This window comes from Sphaerodactylus townsendi, linkage group LG03 (assembly GCF_021028975.2).
Source record: "Sphaerodactylus townsendi isolate TG3544 linkage group LG03, MPM_Stown_v2.3, whole genome shotgun sequence".
Lineage (NCBI taxonomy): Eukaryota > Metazoa > Chordata > Lepidosauria > Squamata > Sphaerodactylidae > Sphaerodactylus > Sphaerodactylus townsendi.
The window spans coordinates 133,333,655-133,356,277 of NC_059427.1; the positions used below are offsets into that span (position 1 = coordinate 133,333,655).

Consider the following 22,623-nt stretch of genomic DNA (forward strand, 5'->3'; position numbering starts at 1 on the left):
CACAGACACCATAGCGTACCTTAAAGCACCACTTAAAGGTACACCACAGTGTACCTTAAAGCACTGTGGTTATCTCTCTTTCACTTTGTCTCTTCTGATAGGCTTATGCTTAAAAGTTCCTATCACTTTGAAAAGTGCTTGTAAAATCGCCACAAGGGGGGAAACATCATGAGGCTAACAGTGAAAGACTGACACTCAAGTAAATTCCACTGATGATTTTCCTTCCACATGGAAGATCTGACTGCAACCAAAAATTGCGTGCCCATTGAAAGAGGAAAAATACCAATTTCAGAAATTTCCTAAAATACACCCAAGAGCTCACAGGAAAGAAAGGATTATTTAGCCACAAAGTAAAGTGAAAATAAGCAGAACTGCCCACTTTCTTCGAAGAAACATTAGTTTTAGAAAATCTTTACCACGATTTCAGTTGCAATCCCAGAACTGCAGGATTCCATTATCAAATGAAACCTTCATGTACGGTAGCAACACTTAATTGACTTTATTGAACTTGGCAGATACAGCCTCAAACTTCACTTTGAGAATTCTTTTCCTGTTTGGGTTCTCTTTCACCATTTTCGGGGTGCATCATCATACTTAGAAGTACATCACTGATTACAGGACTGCAGTCTGGGACACACCTGAACAAGAAATGCACAGTGAACACTGTATTAAAATAATTAAAATAAACAACCTTGCCTTTATGGGTAAAAAATGTTTTTCAAAACCCCACAAAGCCCAAGGAATGAAATGAAACCGCATTCATACGCAATAGCAATTCTTGGTGGATGATATTCAGCATTTGTACAAAGTTCTGACTGATATTTTGATATTAATGAATATGTTTTTTAAAAACCAACCCTGGGCTGCATTCTAGAATTCTATTATACTGAGTGAGAAAAACATTTCTGTGAATGGAAGATATCTCATTGAAGAGACCTGGGTACTATCCTGGCAAAGGGGACCACCAGGAAACAAGCCAGGATTAAGTCAGATTTTGTGTGTCACGTTAAACTGTTATTGTGAAAAACTATGGTCCAGATTCGTAGGTTCATATACCTTGGTTTGATGTACTCAAATGAACCACAATGGGCCCATGTTTGGCCAATCACACTAAGCAGCGTTAATGTGATTAAACTATGGTTTTGTATTATGCTTGAATCAAGTCACCATCTCCCAATGATTCATTTATACAACAGTGCTACACAGTAAGCCCAACAAAGCACAAGAAATGAAACCTGGAGCACTCAAACAAGATTTTCGCTAGACACCAGTGAAAAATAAATTGTACATCTATACATGCACAATTAAGCAGATTCAAGTCAAAAGTTAACAGAAATGTTGCCACTGAAAGTATATGGTTTATATATATATATAAATTCCTTTTTGAAAAAAAGAAAATCACAGTTCACACTGTAAGCTTTCATTTCTATGCAGACAATTCTTAAAAAGACAACCCTACATAAATCTTTTGAAAGAGAAATATATCTTTCCCTTATCTATGGATATTAAATTACAGCAAACACAAATGAATACTAAACTATGCCAATTATTTTATTAACACAATGGAAAAAAATAACTAAGGAAAATTGCACTACAGTGACTAGAAGAGGTATAAAATAGTCAGCACACACTTATGACACAGATTGCTTCTTCATATTTTCTTTTATCCCTTATCATAACCATGGTTTTAAATTTTAGGAAAGCCTCCTAAAGTAAGACATAACTTATCATTTGAAAATGTAAAGATGTATGTGGCAAAATAAAATCTCCAAAAGTTTTAACAAAGCATGAAATAAAATTTCGTTACCCTCAAAATGACTTTCTTGTAAATAAAAGAATAGATAATAGCAGGACAAGATGTGGTGGCTACTAGATTTAAAAAGAGAGGGTTAGATACATTAATGGAGCAGAATTTTACTAATAGCTATTCGTCAAGTTACCTAGAAGGAACTTTCCAATGCAGAGTGAGGGAATATTTGATTACTACTACAGACCAACACAGCTACCCTCTGAAACTGATTACCAGATTATTTATTTTATTTATCAGACTTTTAGACATCTCTTCCCTATTGGACGAGCTGAGGGTGGCTTACATTAGCTTAAAATATATTTTAAAACCAACTCCAAGAAATAGCCTGATTTTGGCAATGTCAGAGACAAGTTGTTGGTATAGACAGATCTTGGTCTGCTGCAGCATGGCATTTTTATGTTTGTAAGAGGCATCTCCACTCAAACATCAGTTCATTTCTGTTTTTAAAAGTCTGAGCTGTCAGAGTCTGCAAACGTTTCTAAAATTGCCTCTTTTTAGGTCAGCCAACACTGTGAAGTGAAAACGGAACCCAATAATATGCTTTAACTTTCACTTTGCATATGACTTGATAATTGAATTGGACAAATGTAATCAGACAGCAACGGTACTAATGGTGTGCTGCTTAAGCCACTGATTAAATGGAATGGACGGGCACCTTCAATTCTGAGATTTCCTAGTTTTACTCTAAGCATCATATCCATGACTAATTTTAAGGACATACTTTGCATGTAGAATAATGCCTAACATCTCAGGCTAAAGAATCTTGGAAGCAGCCCTGGAATGCTCTCTACCAAATACCCTAGAGACCTGCTAATCTAGAGCAGAGAGTACTGAGCCAGTTAGGGCAGGAATTTGACTCAGTATAGTATATCTTCATTGCACTAGGTGTCTAGTTTCATTCCTGCATATAAATTTTGCCGGAATGAGGCTTCTGAAAGGCATGATTCTGGGCTTAGGAACGGGCAGCATTTCTTCTTTATGATGTGGAAGTTTAAACTCTACCTCTATAAATTTGGTCCTATTTTTATTTATTTATGTATTCATTTGCTTTTCATATTGGAGGTCAGGTTTTTCTGCTCCATGGAAGATGTGGCTAGTACGTTATTAGCTGATTAGAATGGGGAATGCATGGCATTTTTTTAAAAAAAGAAATTCTTTATCTAAAAATAGTGCTTGAGCATGTGTACACCAAACAAGTCACAGAAAAAATGCAAGGGCATTAAATAGTTTGGTGATACACTCACTCCTCCATTCTGATGGGGAGGGAACAATGTTCCTTTCCCACACTGATCACCTTAACAACTCATTTGTAGCAAAACCTATTGCACTTTCTCTCCTCAGGCATTTTTATTGCAAAATGGTGGTGGAAAGTGTCGTCAAGTTGCAGCCAACTTAAGATGGCCCTCTGTAGATTTTCAAGGCAAGAGATGTTCAGATATGGTAAGCCATTGCCTGCCTCTGCATAGCACACACGGACTTCCTTGGCAGGCTTTCATCCAAGTACTAACCAGAGCTAACCCTTCTTAGCTTCTAAGATCTCATGAGACTGGGTTAGCCTGGGCCATTTAGAGCAAGGCATATTGCAACATAAATCACCTTAATTAAGAAACCAGATTATTTTCCCCTCAAGTGTGCATAAGGCTCAATAACAGAACTTGATTCCATTTTTTCTTACCCATCTCCCTGTAAAAGTCTCACACAGAGTAACATGATACACTATAGTTTCATGCTGGTGTCAAACAGTCTTGCCTTTTTCTCTACGACAAAATTGCTTCTGGGGGAAAAGCTATTCTCTCTTGTTGCAGCTCAGAGGCACTAGGCTACATTTGTGATTAATCTGTCCCAGGAGACAGTGACAAAGAAAAAAGCCCACACTAAAATTCTCTAAAAACTACTATAGCTAAAAACATTTTCCATTTCACAAATTACACTGTACATACTACAAAAGTGCTAGGCCAAGAGCTGCTGATTTTAATTTTTTTTGTAACACTGAGAACTTTAAACAAATTCTTATAGAGCTTATAAAAATCAGATAGAAATGTGTTCTGTATCTTCATGAAATTTTAGTATTTCAGTATCTCTGCTTGCAACCACATGATTTTATCTTGTTGTGTGTTAAAGCCTATTTTATTTTCAAAATCCACCTGTTCATGTATAAAAAGATGTATGTTTTGATATGTTTCTTTTTGTTGGTTTCAGCAAAGCAAGCAGTCCATTCAAACAGGTGTTGTTCTCCTGTTGACCATGTTGATATGAAGTCCTTCTTTGAATTCCTTTTGAAGGAAATTGTGGACTTGAAGAAAACTAGCATCTTGTTCCATATTGTAACTCGCAGGTGTTGTGACCTTCAAGGGCTCTCTGGACAATGTGTACATGGAGATTTCATTCATGGGGACAGAACTTGCTATCTTCATGCCAACGGGAGAAACATCCCTGGATGGAGAAGGCTCTGTAGATCTTGAACTTGATCTGGACCGCCTCCTCCTGTATCTATAGCTTGGCATCCTGGCATAAGGAGAAGAGGAAGAAGTCTTAAGGAACTCCCTCTTGGTCTTAAACCTCAGTTCTTTGTTTTTTTCAATATAAATGTTCACAGCTAGAACACCAACAGTCTCTGCCACAATGAAAGACAAGGCTCCAAAATAAAAAGACCAGCCATAATTGTATTGGTTCTTTTTGTCCTCATCCCGTTTATCGCTAGGATCACCTGCATTGCTTGATATGTAGACAATTATTCCTATAATGTTACTCAATCCTGGAAAGAAGGGGAAAAACAGTCCTGTTAGGAGAATAATGCTACATTTGAAATCATCATAGTGATGATCCCTTGTCTTGGATCATATAATTTAACAACACTATAGCAATATAGAGGCAAATTAGATATCCTGATTTAAGCAGCAAGTCCATTTTTATACAAGGAAGCATTTATGTCTGTCTGTCTGTCTGTCTGTCTGTCGATCGATCTATCGATCTAGATAGATAGATAGATAGATAGATAGATAGATAGATAGATAGATAGATAGATAGATGTAGATATGAGGAAGCATCCAGACAGACCTCCTGATACTGACAAGAGATCATCCCCAGGGGTGTTCATGGCAGAGAGTGCTGCCAAACACACTAAACCAAGACATTTCACATTTGAAGTATACAATTCAGGGGCCTTCATATAAGTACAACAATAAGGACAAACAACTTCTGCCCTGTACAGTGTGTTCACAGTACAAGCCTGAAAATAAATTAGTCTGAAATCTTATCAGCCGCAATGCAGAAGCATCACATGAAAGATCCCTGCAGTCAAGGAACTGGCAGCTTTGTTAATATGTGGAATGAAGCCGTCACTCAGCTTTCCATTACTCCTTGGCACTGAGCATTGCAGAGGCAATAGAAACCACAACAGGCAGAACTCCTCTATGTATGGAACTCCTGAAGGTGCAACAAACTGATCAGCAGTAGGACGCTTTACACAGCAAGTTTTTGCCTCCTGGGTCAGATCCAAATCTCTACTAACAGCCCACTTGCGTCCCTAAAAGAACACTTCTACATATACAAATAATGCACCTTTAATCCAATGTCAATGCACTTTAATGATCATGTGCAAGTGGATTTGGCTGCTTCACACAGTAATATTCAACTGCAAAGTGCATTGAAAGTGGATTGAAAGTGCATTATTGGGCATGTTTGTAAGCACCCTAAGTCTCTTCTGCCATTAAACTCAAGTTTCCTTTTCTTCCATTTCGTGATTCTCAGGCCATCAGTAGTGATGACTTCAAGGTTCTTCTTATCCTCTGCTGTTTCAACCTGAAAATCTCTATTCTGATTTTGTTTCTTTATTCTGTGAATCAAAGGCTGTTTCCGCACAGCAGCGGAAATGAACCTCTTATGCCGGTGGAGGCTCAGGGACTGCTCGCACAGTAGCATGCGAGCAGCCCCAACTTTCTCCCCACCTGGAGAGGTGGTTCCACATGGAGCCGCCTCTCCTTTGGTCCCCTCCACTCACCTCTCCTTTCTGGAGGGCTGGAAGGAGAGGTGAGGGGTGGTGAGGGGAAAAGTGGCATCTTCCCGCCAGTGCAGTTTGCATCGCGCCGGTTTGAAGACGCTACTTTTAAAAAACCGCACTCATTGAGCAAGGTTTAAAAGCGGTGCCTTCATGCCGCTTGGGGGGAGCCAGGACGGCACTCCTGTGCGAACAACACCCCAGGGACTGGTTTTTTACCATCCCTGGGGCACTGTTTTTTGGCCGTGTAGAAATGGCCAAACTTTTGTTGCATCATTTTATAGTATCTTTCATTGAGTTGGTTCCCTACAATGTACATATTAGTTATGTAGCAATAAATCAGCATCACATACATATACATGTAAAACCGCTGCATAAATAACCTATTCAGCATACATTCACAATACTCATACTTTTACACAATCAACAGTACAAAGCTAAAGCCATTGGCAAAATCAGAACAAACAAACATAAGAACAAATGGAACAGAAAAATTTGCTAGACCACAGCCAGAACCTAGTTTGTCTCTGAAATCCCTACATTTTACCTTCCTTATCATGTGGTAGTTCTCCCGAGTCTTCAGCTGGCTGTACAAGTTCTCTCCTAGCCCTAGGTGGCAAAAACGTTTTGATGTTCACAATGTAAGGGTTCATGTGCTAACTTTCTGATATCTGAGATTTATGAATGGACAATGTGGATGAAAAAAAGGAAAATTACATAACCTGGCAGTTTACAGAGAATGCCTCTGGCATTGACTGGGGAAGAAGATGAAATTGCTCAGAGAGCCAAGTGGTTTGGCATTCCTGGTTCTGTTAGTTACCCACCCTTCTATAATGGTACTCTTCCTACATTTTGTTCTCCCATATCCATTCCTGGTTTGAACTGGCCCTCGCCTCTGCTTAACAAGGAAGAAGAACGTAGGTGGCAGGGGTGATGTGTCTGTGAAATGTGTTAAATCACCTGATCTTCCTTTATGGGTTTCCTTTCCCCTCCCATTGCATACTTGGAACTCTCCAAATACAGAACAGTTAGAAAGAGATAGCCACCTATTTTCTTTCCCCATCCCATCCATGACTGCCTCCAGTTGCCAGCACAGGATGTCTTCATGGATGGCAGCAAGTATTTGAAGGGCTACTATGCTTCCTTTATGACCCTGGTTTGCATATTACTTTTGAGAGAACCCACGAAACTTATAAAAGGTTTCTCAAAGAAAAGATAATTAATGGCTAACAAGCTTTCATGACATACATCTAGCTCACTTCTATTGATTTTCCTGTAAAACAGAGCTTCAGATAATGTTGGGTGCATTTGTGGCTAGATCTGTATTTAGTCCAATAACCAAAGACATGTAAATCCAGCTCTAGAACAACAGTCTTAACTCTTTTTAAATCTAGAATCCATCTTTAACTATAGTACGAGACATGGGAGCTACATATATTTTTAGCCATGCATCTTTCTGCATCTCTCTGTACACTGATGAGGTATAAAGGAAAATAAGGTAGTAGGAATTTGGATAGATGCAACGTATGCAGATGGGACAGGTCACCTCTGCTTTGGTAGTGATGCCACTTCTGAGACTCATTTTAGGTTAGGGCATGAACCACTTTTGATTCTTAACTCTACAAGGCCCCTTTGGCACAGCACAGGCAGAGCGGGTTGCAGTCGGGAGAAAGTAGTCCACTCTCCTGTTTTTGCGTTTGCTTGCCTCTGTGCAGGCAGCGAATGGAGCCTGTGGAAGCAATGCGGGTTGGTATTGCACCTCTGCACCGAGGTGTAAGGGTTTTTTTGCTATTCACTTCTCTCCACTGCGTAGCTACGTGGGCAGGCAGGCATGGACCTTCATAGCCATGCTGAAGTCCCTGTGCCCCTGCGCAACTACACAGCTGAGAAGCAGGGACTGTAAAAAAAAAGGGGGGGGGGAAGTGTGACCGAGTAAAGCACTTCCCGGGCAGTGGTGGGATCCAAAAAATTTAATAACAGGTTCCGGTGGTGGTGGGATTCAAACAGTGGCGCCGCCGCACACACGCACCTCCAGCCCCTATTGGGCAGGGAGGTTGCTTTAGTAACCTCTTCTCGGAACTCAGAAAAAATTAGTAACCACTTCTAGAGAAGTGGTGAGAACTGGTTGGATCCCACCTCTGTTCCCGGGCAACAATTCACTTGTGAGCGGCTGCAACCCACATTAAAACCAAAGTATTGTGGATAGCACAATTCTAAAAAAAAACCATTCTGGGGGAGTTAATATGGGGCAGCCTCACTTTAGGGGCGGGAGCCATGCGAAGTTCCTCCCGAAACAGTTTTTTCCCATCCCCAGGCCGAGTTTATTGGGCTGTGTGGAAGGGGCCTAAGAGAACACCAGTGTTCTTGAACACAGTTCATACAGGGTGACAAAAGGGTCCAACAGACCTGGACAGTGCCTATGTGATTTGGTTACAAGCTGTAGAAGATGCCTTGCAGGGGGTTCCCCATTAAATTTAAACAGGAGTCCTTGCCCCTGAAAAGACTGCTTTTATAGGAACCATTAAAATGATTGTTTCTCTTTTGAGCTGGGGACAGGAGGCAGCTGAAAGCTGGATGGGACAGTCCCACCTCCATTGGTTCCCTCTACCCTTTTCATTCTAGGTACACATTTGAACTGGTGGTCTGGGTCAGAGTCCTGAGCCCCTTGGCACAAGCTGAAGGGCCAGACAATAAGGGCTCTTTGTCTCTGAGACTGTGACTCCTGATTTCGGACACAGATCTGGGGTGCAAGCAGTATATGGCAGAGGTACTGTTGGATGTGTTGCTGCATACCCCTACAATGATCAGTCTGAGGAATTTCAGTATTGATACTGAGGATACCTTGCAAGGACAGGCCCAGGATTTTATGGTCTCTTTGACTGCCTTGAGCCTGTATCAAGGTGTGATGGACCCAACACATGAAAGAGGTCATACATTGGATTTAATTTTTTATACTGAACAATTGAGGAAAGTCTTGGCTTCAGGATTAGAGATTCAACCTAAGGCATGGTCAGATCCCAAACTATTTAAAGTCAAGATGAACGTAGTTCCAACACCTTCCATGAGAGGGGACACAATTAAAATGGTCCACCCGCAGAGGCTCATGAATCCTACTGGATTCCAGAATGCTCTGGGGATTTTAGGATCCAAAACACATGCTCAGCTGAGATGGCATTAGGAGTGTGGAACATGAAGCTTTTTGAAGCTACTGACTAGATTGCCCCCCTATGACCACTCTTGCCCCGGGGCATAAACCAGCACTCTGATTTACTATGAAACTGGATGACCTGAAGAGGGCTGGAAGATGTCTATATGGACATAGGTAATGATATATAAAATCTGACAGACTATGCTACAGAGTCTATTGAAAGACCTATGAAGCAGCAGTGAAGGCAGCAAAAAAAGAGAGAGTTACTACTTTGTCTTTCTAGTACAGCACTTTTAGAGACTTATTTATTGAATAAGAAAATCAAGACCATTCTATATTGTCTAAATTACTGGTCCTATCCTTTGAGACAAGAAATAATGAGTGAGGACGGCCTTGATCATTATTTAACATTAATGTATAGATCAGGAGGGAAGGTGGCATGGTATATTTGCCTACCCCAGGGGTAGGGAACCTGCGGCTCTCCAGATGTTCAGGAACTACAATTCCCATCAGCCCCTACCAGCATGGCCAATTGGCCATGCTGACAGAGGCTGATGGGAATTGTAGTTCCTGAACATCTGGAGAGCCGCAGGTTCCCTACCCCTGGCCTACCCTGCTGCCATAAGAGACACCTACACCAGTGGAGACAGCAAAGATGCCAATGGGCGGGTGCCACACAGCTCTGCAGTGTTGAAGCCCAGAAGAGCCCACCTCTCCGAAGCTATACTGATGAAGGAGAGTGCATTGGTGCAGTGAGGGGTGGGTGCAGGGGGTGGGAGTGGTAGGTCAGGGTCAACTTCAGTCAGCTTCCACTGGGCTTCAAGCCTGAGAACACCTGCACCCACCTGGTCACAGACTTACACCACTGCAAAACATGGCGTAAGCTTGTTTGGTCTTTGGGGCTAGTTAGGTGGCAGGAGGGTTTTTAAATTTCCCTCCTTCCTATGCCTTCCCCGTCTGGATTGGTCTCTTAGGCTACAATGCCAATAATGTTACACAAATTCCAAGTAAGCATAATGATCCTGGTCCCATCATTATTGCTCAGCCAAGCCTACCTTACAGGTTTGTTGTGAGGATATAATGAGGGGTGATTTTGGGGCCATCATTCCATCTTCCTGTTCAAGTTAAAAACTGAAGTTAAAAACTATAGATGAAAACATACAAAACAAAATTAGAGATCATATTAGAAACATCATACCTGCTGCAACAAAAAGAATCCCAGCACTGAGGACAATGTTGTTTTTGCTGCTATAAATCCTCCCAATTCCAATGCAGAGCCCTCCAAGTAACAGTAATATTGTACTCAGTATAGGAAAGACACTGGAGGCACGGACAATACCTGTGAGACAAAAAGGAGAATTACTCTTAGATTATTGTCATCCCTTAACAATACTTCTGTAACATATCCATGTGTTGCCAATGTGTGAATACATTACCAAGCTTCTGAGCCACATCTGCATACTACTGTTATAATATTTTGGTTTGGGGGGGCGAGGGGGGCAAGTGAGAGACTCTAAACATTAATGTGACAGCCTCTGCAAAAGCAATATGCCTTCCGTTTGCTTTTCTGAGAGTGTTTTGCAATTTTTGTGGATAAAAAATGGGTATTATTACCATAATCAGCTTCCCAAAGCCATTCACTGTGTGTGGAAACATACTCTGACAAGCTGCCAGCTAAAAAGGCTATAAAGAATAACCCACAGATTAATGCAGGCAAGAGCAATGAAAAATGTATGAGCCAGTTACAGACAATGTAATACCACACAGGTGGTATTAAGGGCAGCCACTTCATATGTGTGAATTTGGAGTGCCACTTATTCATCTCACATTGAATAGCAACAAAGCCAAAATGCCCTGGGTTTCGAATAGTGTCTAAGAAATATTTATCTTTTTTCTCCCATGAGCAGTAATTAGGATCATTTGTCACTCATTCATTTAGTGGGCTCATTTATTTACTCCTGTTGAATCTTTTTGTCCTCAGCCCCATCATTCCATATAATCACCATGGTTTTTTCTAAGATTTTTTTCTGCCTCAGGAAATTAATTCTACCATGGAGTTGCAGCGGGGAAGGGTGGAGATCGAAAGGACACAGGTGAAAGTGAATGAGGAGAAAGGGACAATAGCAAATACAGAAGGAGAAAAACATAATTATAGAAGATATTACCATTGCTAAAGAGGGCAAAACGTCAAAATCTGAGGGAAAATATTCCATCTTCAAACATAGGAATACGACACAAGAGAAATCACTACTCCAAGGACACTATGATGCTTTTGCAAAGATTTCATTTGGGTGGAATTTACCTCAGGGTAATTAACATGTTCCTCTCTATTATCCTGAAGCAGAGACTGCAGTCACCCCTGCAAATCCTCTTATTCCCCAGTGAATCTCCTTGTGTCACTGCTGAGAAAAATGCTTGGAACTACCCGGAGGTAAAACAGCAGTTAGCTCTTGGCACAGCATCCCATAGGTAAAATGTATCATGTTTACAAAGCCAAAGGATATTTTAAAATGGCTGAAAATGGCCCTCAGCAAGCCTGACTATTTTATGCTCTGTTTATTCCTTAAAAGCAGGATAGCAAATGCTGTGTGTGTGTGAGAGTGTGTTAATGTTCAATTAGCAGAAATCGATCATGAACTTTGGCACTGTCATTCCTTCATCATCTTGCCACATGTTAACAGAATATAATTTTAATATATTTATTATATTTTTATACCACCCTTCCACTTTCAGGGCAATTTCCAACCTTCATTAAATTTTAAAAATGAACACAAATACACGGTAAGTACAATTTAAGATGAAGATTTGAAATTTTAAAATGTAAAAGTTGATCAATTTCCTCTAGTTATTCTAGGCTGAGCGCCCCATCTGCCTGATAACTTACTTATTTCACATGGGCCCACAATAAAATAGCAGAAGAAATAAGGGACAGGGAAAGGCAAAAGTAAAAGATAAGGGGAGCTGGAAAGGGACAAGACAGGAGAAGGAAGATGAGTGGGGGGGGGGGGGAGAGAAAAGGGAGAAATGAAGGGAAAAGGGGGAAAGAGGGGGAAGGGGACCATAACGATGGCACATGGTAGTCACCTCAACTTTATGTCTGGTGGAACAACTCTGTCTTACAGGCCCTGCAAAATTGCATTAAATCCTACAGGACCCTGGTTTTGCCAGATTGAATGTTCCACCAGGTAGGGGTCAGGACAGAAAAGGCTCTGGCTGCGGGTAGTCAGTCCTCCCTTGGGCCAGGGATCACCAGCAGATTTCTACCTGCTGATCATAACAACCTTTGAGGGATGTAATAGAAGAGGGGGTCATTAAGGTAGGGGGACTCAAGACTGTTTAGGGCTTTAAAGATAAGCATTAGAAACTTGAACATGAGCTGGTGCCCCACTTGGAGCCAGTAGAACTGGTGAAGCACCGACTGAATGTGTGTTTGTTATGGGGACCCCATAAGGACCTGTATTGCTGCATTTTGCACCAGCTGGAGCGTCTGAAGCAGACCCAGGGGTAGCCATGTGTAGAGAGAGTTGTAGTAACCTACCTAGAAGCAAGGACATAGGTAAGGGGGGTTTTCAGGTTCAAACCCCCATTACATGTCAGAAGCTCCGCCCCCTGTTTGTGGGGTTTTTTGTATTTTTTTAGTGTTTTTTCGGTTTTTGGCCTGCAGGGGCACAGTTTTTAGGCTAGCTGCACCAAAACTTCAGGGATTCGTTGGGAGACACTTCTGATGATACCATCACCAGGGGGTCCAACATTATGGACTCCCAAAGGGGGTGCCCCCATCTCCCATTGTTTCCAATGGGAGCTAATAGAAGATGGGGGCTACACCTTTGAGGGTCCATAACTTTGGACCCCCTGAACCAAACCTCACCAAACCTGGGTGATCTCATCAGGAGAGTCTCCTAAAGATACCCTGAAAGTTTGGTGCTGCTAGCTTAACAATTGCACCCCTGACAGCAGGCACCCCCCAAATTTCCTCAGATTCTCCTTTTAAATCCCCCCCCTTCGGCATGGATTTAAAGGGAGAATCTGAGGTCCCCAGTTTAAACATTGAAAGTGATGCTGTTTCAGGGTGGGGGATAATCCATCACTTTCAATGTTGTTTTAATTGGGGACCCCAGATTGTCCCTTTAAGGTGGATTTAAAAGGACAATTTGGGCTCCCTAGTTTAAACACCACTGAAAGTGATACTGTTTGCAGGTGGATTCCAGCATCACAGTGGCCACCCATTGGGGAGGGGGGGGGGGTTGGCAGCACAAAACTCAGATTTTGCACCGGGCTCCATTTTCCCTAGCTATGCCTCTGCTCAGAGGGGAGGTCAGGAGGTACTGCCGGCTGCTGGGGGGGGGGGCAGGGGAGTCTGCTGTCCCTGGCCTCGGAGAGCTGCTTTTATAAGCACTTAGGCCAGGGCGGGGATTGGGAAAGCATGGTCATGCCCCCAGGGGCGGGTGGGGGTGGCCCCACCCCTGAACCCCCCCATAAAAAATCTATACCTACGTCACTGCCTAGAAGTGACAATTGCATGGATTATTGTGGCTATGTTGGTCTGGGACAGGTAGGGCATCAACTATCACACCTGACACAGGTGGTTGAAGGCAAGGTGTACCATGTGTGATGCCAGTGACTCTGTTGATAATGAGGCATCCAGGAACACACCTAACCACTTCACTGTTGGTGCAGTATTTAGCTGCATGCTGTCCAGGACTGGCAATTGGCATCACCGCTCTGCCCCCCAACCCTGGCCAAGCCACAGGATTTATTTCTTCATTTAACAAGTATGAAAAGCTCCACTCTTAAAGTGACTTTTGGCTATGTTAAAATGCCTACATTAAAACATACATAATGACTGCAATGATCAGCATGCTGAAGTAAGTGCACCCAGAGGGGAAAAATTAATCTCAAGGACAGAAAGAGTTCTGCTTGCCTCAAGATTTTATTGCCAAAAAGATATGACAGGAATACACATGTCATGCTTAGAAGAATCACACTGGAATTATGTGGGTAAATTAACTGTTTGAACCCAGACCTCTGTCTTAGGTTCTTGGTGTTCCTCAAGTCAGGAATGATACTATCAATCACACTCTTGCTTCAAGGACCTCTGGGTGACATAACAGTAGAGCCAGCATTCTCTACTGAGGTGGCACCCACTCCACCCATCACAGAGAGCCACATTCAGAACTCTGGTCAGGCAAAAAAGCTACATGATTATTGTTGGTCCTAGCCACTACTCCAAAAATGAATGAATGAATGTATGTATGTATGTATGTATGTATGTATGTATGTATGTATGTATGTATGTATGTATGTATGTATGTATGTATTGTTTAGATTTTTATACCACCCCATCCCCGAGGGGCTCTGGGCAGTGTACAACATAAAATCTCAGTACAATCAAACCAGTACAGTTTTAAATATAATTGCTAAAACCTTTAAAAAATAGCGATAAGAACAATAAGAGGCGTCCAACAAAACCCCATATTTAAAATCCTCCCCAAGAGGGAGGGACAGCGGGTCCCATCAGATAAAGGGGGACCCAGATGTAAAGAGCCAAAAAGTGGGGGGCACCTTCAGCGGCTGGTCCCTCCAAAGGCCTGGTGGAACAACTCCGTCTTACAGGCCCTGCAGAAATCACCAAGATCCCGCAGGGCCCGGACAGCTGGAGGAAGAGCGTTCCACCAGGCAGGGGCCAGAGCTGTAAAGGCCCTGGCCCACGTGGAGGCCAGCCGCATCATTGATGGGCCAGGGACCATCAGTAAGTTGACCTCAACCGAACGGAGAGGCCGTTCAGGGACATATGGGGTGATGCACATAATATATATTGACTATCATATTAATTTCAATTACTATAGTATTTCTGAATATGGTCGTTCTCCATTACTGGGAGTTTTTGTTTTATGGGTAAGCATTCAACACAGTGGTATGCCCTCTTCTACTATCTCATTCAGCTGCATGTATTGACCCAGTTTCATAAGCAGAACCACTACATCTGTGCAACCTTGATATCAATCATTGTAGACAAGTGTTTTTAAAAAATAAATGTGGTTTATCTTGGGTGCATAATAATGATGAAATTATTCCAACTTTGGAATTGGAATTGTCCACTTTCATTAAACATGGGGTGAGTGCCATGAAGAGCAGTGCTCGGAAAAGCTACAAGTGGCATATCAAATACCTCCAAGCCACTGAGTATGAGTGTTTACTGTATCTTGTACTGCATCGTGAGAGAGGTTAGGCTCACAGAAAAAGACTGGCTTAAAGTCATCCAGTAATCATCATGGGAATTGATCCCAGGTCCCTGCAGTCCTTGTTTGATGTCCTAGACTACACTGAATGTTGACAGGAATTAGTTTGTTTTCCAATCAACATTCAGAACAGCCTTGTCGCCTTTCATAATATGGCAGCTTTGTGTGTTGAGATCTTCACTGAAGGAAAAGATCTTCACTGAAGGAAAAGAAGGGGAATGTGAGTTCTATTTCGCTATAGCCATATTGGAAGGAAAAAGATTTAAATCAATGAAGGAGAAAGAGTTGTCAGGAAGGCACTAAGATTTTACTGGTAATATGTATTTTTTGAGGAGCAATTTTGGGATGCATTTAGGTATTGTAAAGAGTATCCTGAGAGGATGCAGCTGGGCTTTTCTTCTAATGTGTGTAGGCTGTGCTTTTGATAATGCTTTTTAAATCTAGATGAATTGCATTATATTCAGGCTGGATCTCTAAGGATTTCTCTGAAGATGCATAATCTAGGTGAAACTTTTTTGTCACATCAAGGTGGTGTATGGAGGTGGAGGTTTCAGCCAATTGACTTGCCTGTGGCAGCATGAAAGAGTTGATAAAATTCAGTCAGATGGGCCAAACTTTTCCAGTGATAATATGAGAGATTGCATTAAGACTTTTAGTAATAATTAAAAACAAGTGAGGTCCATGAAACTCACAGGGGACTGCGATTTCAATATATAGATGGTTGGCATGCTCAGTCATGCTTAATATTCCACTCAGGAAAGACTGAGGGACAGAACTGTGGACTATAAGGTAGGTCTAACTGGTGTCAATAGGTTCAGGTAAGAGATGGAAAACACCATGCAAGCGGAGGGGCAGGCCCTCTTTTTGTTCTGCTTTGTACTTTTTGCAGCATCTAGTACATTCAGATGACGTGCAACTAGTAATTATTTTAACTGTTTGTTTTGTGTGTAATATGCATAGTGGTAAAAACCACAAGAGTGTGTCAAGTGAACTTTTGCCCTTTTGCTCTGCAGGAGGTTTCTGTCCTCCCTGAGCTCTCCTTAGGACACCTGCATTACAGTTTGACAAGTGTACCGCCCCAATCAAACTCCCCACCTGACACTGTCCCCGAGCGCTTGAAGCCAGAAGCAAGAGCCTTTTGGGGCTTGCCTCCCAGCCTCCCTGGGTAAGTGAAAAAACGATAAGTGTTTCTTAATGACCTTGCTCCCACTCTGAGAACTGTTGATTCACACTGTCCTATCCTAGGAAATATGTCACTGCTAATACTACTCTATGCAGATGATGCGCTCCTATTATCCCACACCAAGGTCGGTTTAACCTACCTTTTGTCCAAATGCAGTGAATACTGTGCAGTCCAAATGCAGTGAATAATCTGTTATTAATCAACCCACTTAAATCTAAGATTTTGGTTTTCTCAAGCAATTTCAAGCTCACAAACTGGTACTTGGATAGTGACGCTATTGAGCAGGTCAAGTTTTACAAATATCTGGGAATCAACTTTCATCACAAAGCCAGTTGGATCAAGCACAGGGAAACCTTAGTTAAGGGCTATAAAACTATCTCTGTGTCTATTGTAAAATTCTTTTTTTCTAAGAGCACATTTTGTTTGTCTGTCCAAAATTTATGGAATTTGGACCCATTTTTTATGGAATTTATGGAATTTGGACCCATTTTTTCCCTTAAGGCTCCAATTTTGGCAGGCCCTAGCCCTCCTAACTCCAAACTGAATTACCTCCTGAATAATTAGGATCCCATGCTATTGGAAATGGTGGCCAATGTATTGATTAATACTCTGAAATAATCTTCTGGGTTTTCCCCTCTGTATATATTATGTTTGTACACTTTCGACATCCCTCCCAGTTCTCTTATTTTGTCTAATTTTATCTGGTGTATCTCTTTTGATGCCTAATAAAGGTTATTGCACTACTAAAAAAAAGAGAGAGTGTGTCCAGGTATTCAGAACTGGGGATAAATCAAAGCAAGGAACAGTAAGGCCCAACTAAACCACTGAGCCTCATTCTTGCCTGTGACAGCTGACCCTGCCTATAGCAATTTATTAGTTAACATGGTCTGTGAATCTGACATTTTACTTACTGGTAGTAAAATGATAGCACATAGAATTCTTTCTCCTTGTCTTCCTCTTTTTTGTAAAATTTTTAGGAATGTTTTCATTATTACATTTCTAGTAACATGGGCAGAACAATAAAATAGTTTTTTGTTGAAACTGATCCACAGATCCAAGTGGCTTAGGAGTGCTTATTTCCAATGCGGAGGTCTAGTTCTGTACTACTAGAGGTTCATGCAGATCTTGAGTGAGTGTTTAGGACTCCAGACACCACAGAACCTTCAAAAAAGTTTCCAACTATGCCCCATGTATCCAATGGAAATTTATTCAGTCAGCTTATTTGAAGAATTCTGCAGGTAGGTTTCATTATACATGCACAAATGAAAACAATGCACAGGCTAATGAACCAGTATATGAAAATCTCATTCCTTGTATTGTTGAAGGCTTTCATGGCCGGAATCACTGGGGTGCTGTGTGGTTTCTGGGCTGTATGGCCGTGTTCTAGCAGCATTCTCTCCTGACGTTTCGCCTGCATCTGTGGCTGGCATCTTCAGAGGATCTGAATCCTCTAGGACATCAAACAAGATCCTCTGAAGATGCCAGCCACAGATGCAGGCGAAACATCAGGAGAGAATGCTGCTAGAACACGGCCATACAGCCCGGAAACCACACAGCACCCCAATCTCATTCCTGTTAAAACCCTGCACTGTACATTATAATCCCTGGCAAGAATGTGACAGCTGTACATTCCACTCTGCTTCCTGTATGTAATATGTACAATGTTAAAGAAAACAAGACAAGTGTAGCTTTGTAGAACTGGGGAATAAGTGGAAGCTTAAAAAGGCAAGACCAGTGTCCAAGCCTTGCTGTCAACTCAATCCAGTAGGCACATACAAGCCATCCAGTTCTTTAAGCTAACAGTAGAAGATGCAGACTGAATTATCTTATGGCAACATCAGAAGTGAAAGAAGATTGCTTCCAGCATAGTTGCACCTGCTGTAATCAGCAGAAGAAATTGGTCTCACTCATCACGCTGTCCAGCACCAGTTCTCAGTATAGCTTTGTAATTGTATTGCAGTCTAATGAATCCATTGCAGTGAGGCAATAAGTTGTCTGATGCTTGTTGACTTTGTGCAGGAAGAGAATGGAATGTTTTTCGAGGGGAAAAAAACATGTCACAAGTTATACTTTTAGGATAACAGGCAGAGTGTGCCTTATTTATGCTCCTGTACACATGTGAAATGCAACTGCATTTGTCATTTGTGTTTTATTTAGCCAGAAGCATAGATGGTAAAGCAAGAAAATGAAAGATGGCTTAAAGTTCTTTCCAGAGCATTTTATGGCTGTGATGTAAATCTATGTATATGATCATAAAAAGTATCCAGAGGTTACCTGGATCACCAAGTCTGCAAGTTCAGGGGCAATGCTATGCAGTTTTGGGGTAATTCTCTGCAGATGAAATCGTCTTTACTGATATAACTGCTTAAGATGATACTATCTGAATTTTTTAAAATGGAAAACCTAGAATTAGGGTTGCCAGTCAGGGATTGGCACTTGATGGGAGTTCATGGGGGCAAGGATATGGAGGGCAGCATTGCAGCAATGCCAAGATGTCATTTCCAGGGCAATCTTGGAAGTGATGTCAAAATGTTGCTGAGACATTCTAGGGCTCATTCCGCACATGCAGAATAATGCACTTTCAAACTGCTTTCAGTGCTCTTTGGCTCATTCCGCACATGCAGAATAATGCACTTTCAATCTGCTTTCAGTGCTCTTTGAAGCTGTGCGGAATGGCAAAATCCACTTGCAAACAGTTGTGAAAGTGGTTTGAAAACACATTATTTTGCGTGTGCGGAAGGGGCCTTTGAAACTGTGCGGAATGGCAAGATCCACTTGCAAACAGTTGTGAAAGTGGTTTGAAAATGCATTATCTTGCGTGTGCGGAAGGGGCCTAGGATTCACCAGAAATTCTACAGCTTTGTCACAGAGTTTATGGCAAATCCTGAGTGTTGTGCCACTACAACGGTGTCGCTTCTCGGTTTGTAGATTTTTGCCCCTTTTTTCTCCCACAGTCCTTCTGAATAGTGGTGGAATTCAGGGGCTGACAGCTTTTGTTCAGTAAAGTTATTCTCATATACTGTTGGAATATGTCTGTGTTATAGGCAAGACAAAAACAAAGGTGGTTTGCCATAGCTTTCCTCTAAAGAGTCTTCCTGGGTGGTCCCCCATCCAGGTACCAAAGCTGCTTAGCTTCTAAGATTTGATGAGACTGGGCTATATAATAGCAGTTCATGATACTGCAATAATGCCTTGCAGATCATACACTATATACTACAATAGGCAAAAGAATCAAAAAGAGAAGACAAGATGGAGGAGTAGGAGGAATTGTGCAGAAGAGGATGGATTAAACAATAAAGAAATTCTCCCCCTGCTCAAGCCAAATTTGCCCTCTTGGGATTCTATATACTCTCAGGGGTTAAGAAGGCCTTATTTCCCATGCTTAGGAAAATTGAACACACTTCTCTTTTTTAAAAGTTCCAAGGTAATATATGTTTTTTATGGATACAAGGAGTTTTGCATACACAGGAAGCCTGACATCTTCTTCAATCAAACTCTTTTTTCATAGGCACACAACCAAGAATTTTGCTATTAGAGAGAACAAACTGGGGACGTAAATGGCATTGGAGCAGAGGAGGTATATACAATTCGTAAGCTAGCCTTATACACACGTATAATTTCCCATTCTTGCATTCTATTAGATCTCAGAGGTGGACAACCTAATCCAGAGCCCTTGGCAGGCGGGGATGGTGCTGTGGCGGTGCTGCCCTGCTGCCTCCAGAGGGCATGCTGGCAGCATGGGAAGAGAGAAAACAACAATCCCTCCTCTACTGCCAGAAAACCCTCCATTGGGCTCAATGGACTTTCACAACCCTTTCCAAGGGCCAGGAGCGTACCTACAGAAAATGGTACCTGGGGCAAGAACCGAAATTGTGCCCCCTCTGCTGTTCGCCCTGAACTTGCCTCCCCAACTGCACCTGGCGCCGACTCACCTTGAGCGAGGAAGCCAGTTGCAGGGGCCTGGGTGGGGGGAGAGAAGGCCGGCTCCACACAGAGCCCCAGGAGGCTGGCAAAGAGCGGCCAGAGAGCTGCAAGGGTGGCATACAGCCATGGCGCAGGGCTAACAACAGGTCCAGCCGGGAGGCCGGCAGAATGCTGTGGAGTAATCTGACGTCACGGCAGCAAGGCTGCAGCTGGCCCCCACCCCAGATGGTCCATCAGGGTGCGGGGCGGAAGAGTCGTCAGCAGAAGTGCTGGCTGGATGAGCCTGCAGGAAGCAAAGGGCAGGGCACACTAATTGAAGAGAGGGGCTGGGTAGAAGAAAGCTGGAAAGAGATAAATGGGGAGAGGAAAGGAAACTGGTGGTGGAGGCACCTCTCCGCCGGATGGGTTTGGGGGGCAATTTTGCGCCTCCTACGTGATTAAATGGGTGGTGCCTGGGGACATGTGACTCCATATGTCCCTCTGGCAGGTATGCGTCTGGCTGGGGCACTGTGTTCCTGCCCCTGGCCCAACCCCCACATGGAAGCTGACTAAAGTAGGCTTCAGCATCGGGACCACCCCGGAACTCCCCCAGCCAGAGGTGGGATCCAGCAGGTTCTCACCAGTTCCCGAGAGTGGGTTACTAATTATTTGTGTGTGCCGAGAGGGGGTTACTAATTGGGTCTGCTTTTCCGTCTCCATGTCCTTGCCCCCCCTTCTCTTCTTCTTTCTTGTAGCCCAGAGCTTGCCGGCTAGTAAGAAGAGGGACCCTTTAACTACTGTTGGGTCCCGGGGACTCTTTACTTGCTTGGTAGGCTATTTATTTTGGCACTCTGTTCATTTTATGATAAACTAGTGGGGCCCGGCCACGCATTGCTGTTGCAATTGTCCTTCTCATCACAGTCCGCAACCCACACAGATGTCCATGCAGTCCAATGATCCCCAGCATAGCCTTTTGGAAGCATCAGTGGCATAGTGGCTAAGAGCAGGTGCACTCTGATCTGGAGGAACTGGGTTTGATTCCCTGCTCTGCAGCTTGAGTTGTGGAGGGTTAACTGGGGAATTCAGATTAGTCTGTGCACTCCCACACACACCAGCTGTGTGACCTTGGGATAGTCACAGATTTTCGGAGCTCTCTCAGCCCCACCCACCTCTCAGGGTGTTTGTTGTGAGGGGTGAAGGGCAAGGAGGTTGTAAGCCCCTTTGAGTCTCCTACAGGAGAGAAAGGGGGGATATAAATCCAAACTCCTCCTCCTCCTCCTCCTCCTCCTCCTCCTCCTCCTCCTCCTCTTCTTCTTCTTCTTCTTCTTCTTCTTCTTCTTCTTCTTCTTCTTCTTCTTCTTCTTCGTCTTCGTCTTCGTCTTCGTCTTCGTCTTCTCCTTCTCCTTCGTCTTCTTCTTCTCCTTCTCCTTCTCCTCCTACTCCTTCTCCTTCTTCTTCTTTTGGGGTGGTCAAATGGAATCCCTCTTTCCCTTTTCAATTCACATTATTATATGGTGCTGTCTTGGTTTTTAGTATAAGGTAACCCTTACCATTCCACAACGGAACTGTCCAGAGTTCGAATCCCGCTGTCCATGAGGCTGGTTGACACTCACAGTCCTGGCTTGAGTATGGCAGAACTGGGGCAAGGAGGTTATCCTAGTCAGGCAGCAGAGGCAGGGTGGTGAGGCACTCAGATTGAGGCCAGCTTCCTGGATTTTTAAAGGGCCATGTGCAAAAGAAGCAGAGGCAGTAGTGTTGGTTCCCCACGGATTTTCTTAGAATAAAAAGGCAAATTCCAGCTTGCTTTTAGGAAAAGAGAGCTGTGGCGAATATGGGTGAGGAAGTGGGTAAGTGGTGGTTGGATGTGAGGGAGGGCAGAGTTAGGTGTGTGAGGATGAGCTGGATGTGAGTATGTGTGTTGTGTGATAGTAGTGGGTGAGGCACAGAGAGTGAAAGTTACCTGCATGTGTGTGTGGGGGGGAACCCCACCTGATGTCTCACATGACAAAGTCTGGATGTGTTTCACTTCCACTCGTATTACCTAACAGTATTACCTATTTACTGTTTTCACTGCTCATCTCTGGCCATCTGCACGAACATTCTAAGCCCTCATACCAAGCCCTCAGGCCACAGACAGGCTGCATGAACATTCTAAGGGTGACAGTTAAACAGAGCCAGCTTCATGGCCTGGTGCTCCAGGAAAAATATGTTTTACCTGGCTCAGGTATGGACTTTTGGCGATTTGAAGGTCCGATTACCTGCCTGCAACAGGGAGGGACGTCATGTGAAAATTTGGGGGCGATCCATCCAGCCGTTTCGGCGTTAGGGAGTCACCAACAAACG

At 43.0% G+C, this 22,623-nt stretch overlaps 1 protein-coding gene across 1 annotated transcript in view; it reads right to left on the minus strand.

Annotated features, from left to right (window-relative positions):
• Positions 1-475: 475 nt before the first annotated feature.
• CACNG4 (calcium voltage-gated channel auxiliary subunit gamma 4) overlaps positions 476-22,623 on the minus strand; it is a 110,473-nt gene continuing 88,325 nt past the window's right edge. Inside the window, exons 3-4 of the mRNA XM_048490040.1 lie at positions 10,154-10,294; positions 476-4,565 (exon numbers count right to left, since the gene is read on the minus strand). Coding sequence (XP_048345997.1) covers positions 4,027-4,565; positions 10,154-10,294 — 680 coding nt within the window. The 3' untranslated portion in view covers positions 476-4,026. The remainder of the gene's footprint in view (positions 4,566-10,153; positions 10,295-22,623) is intronic.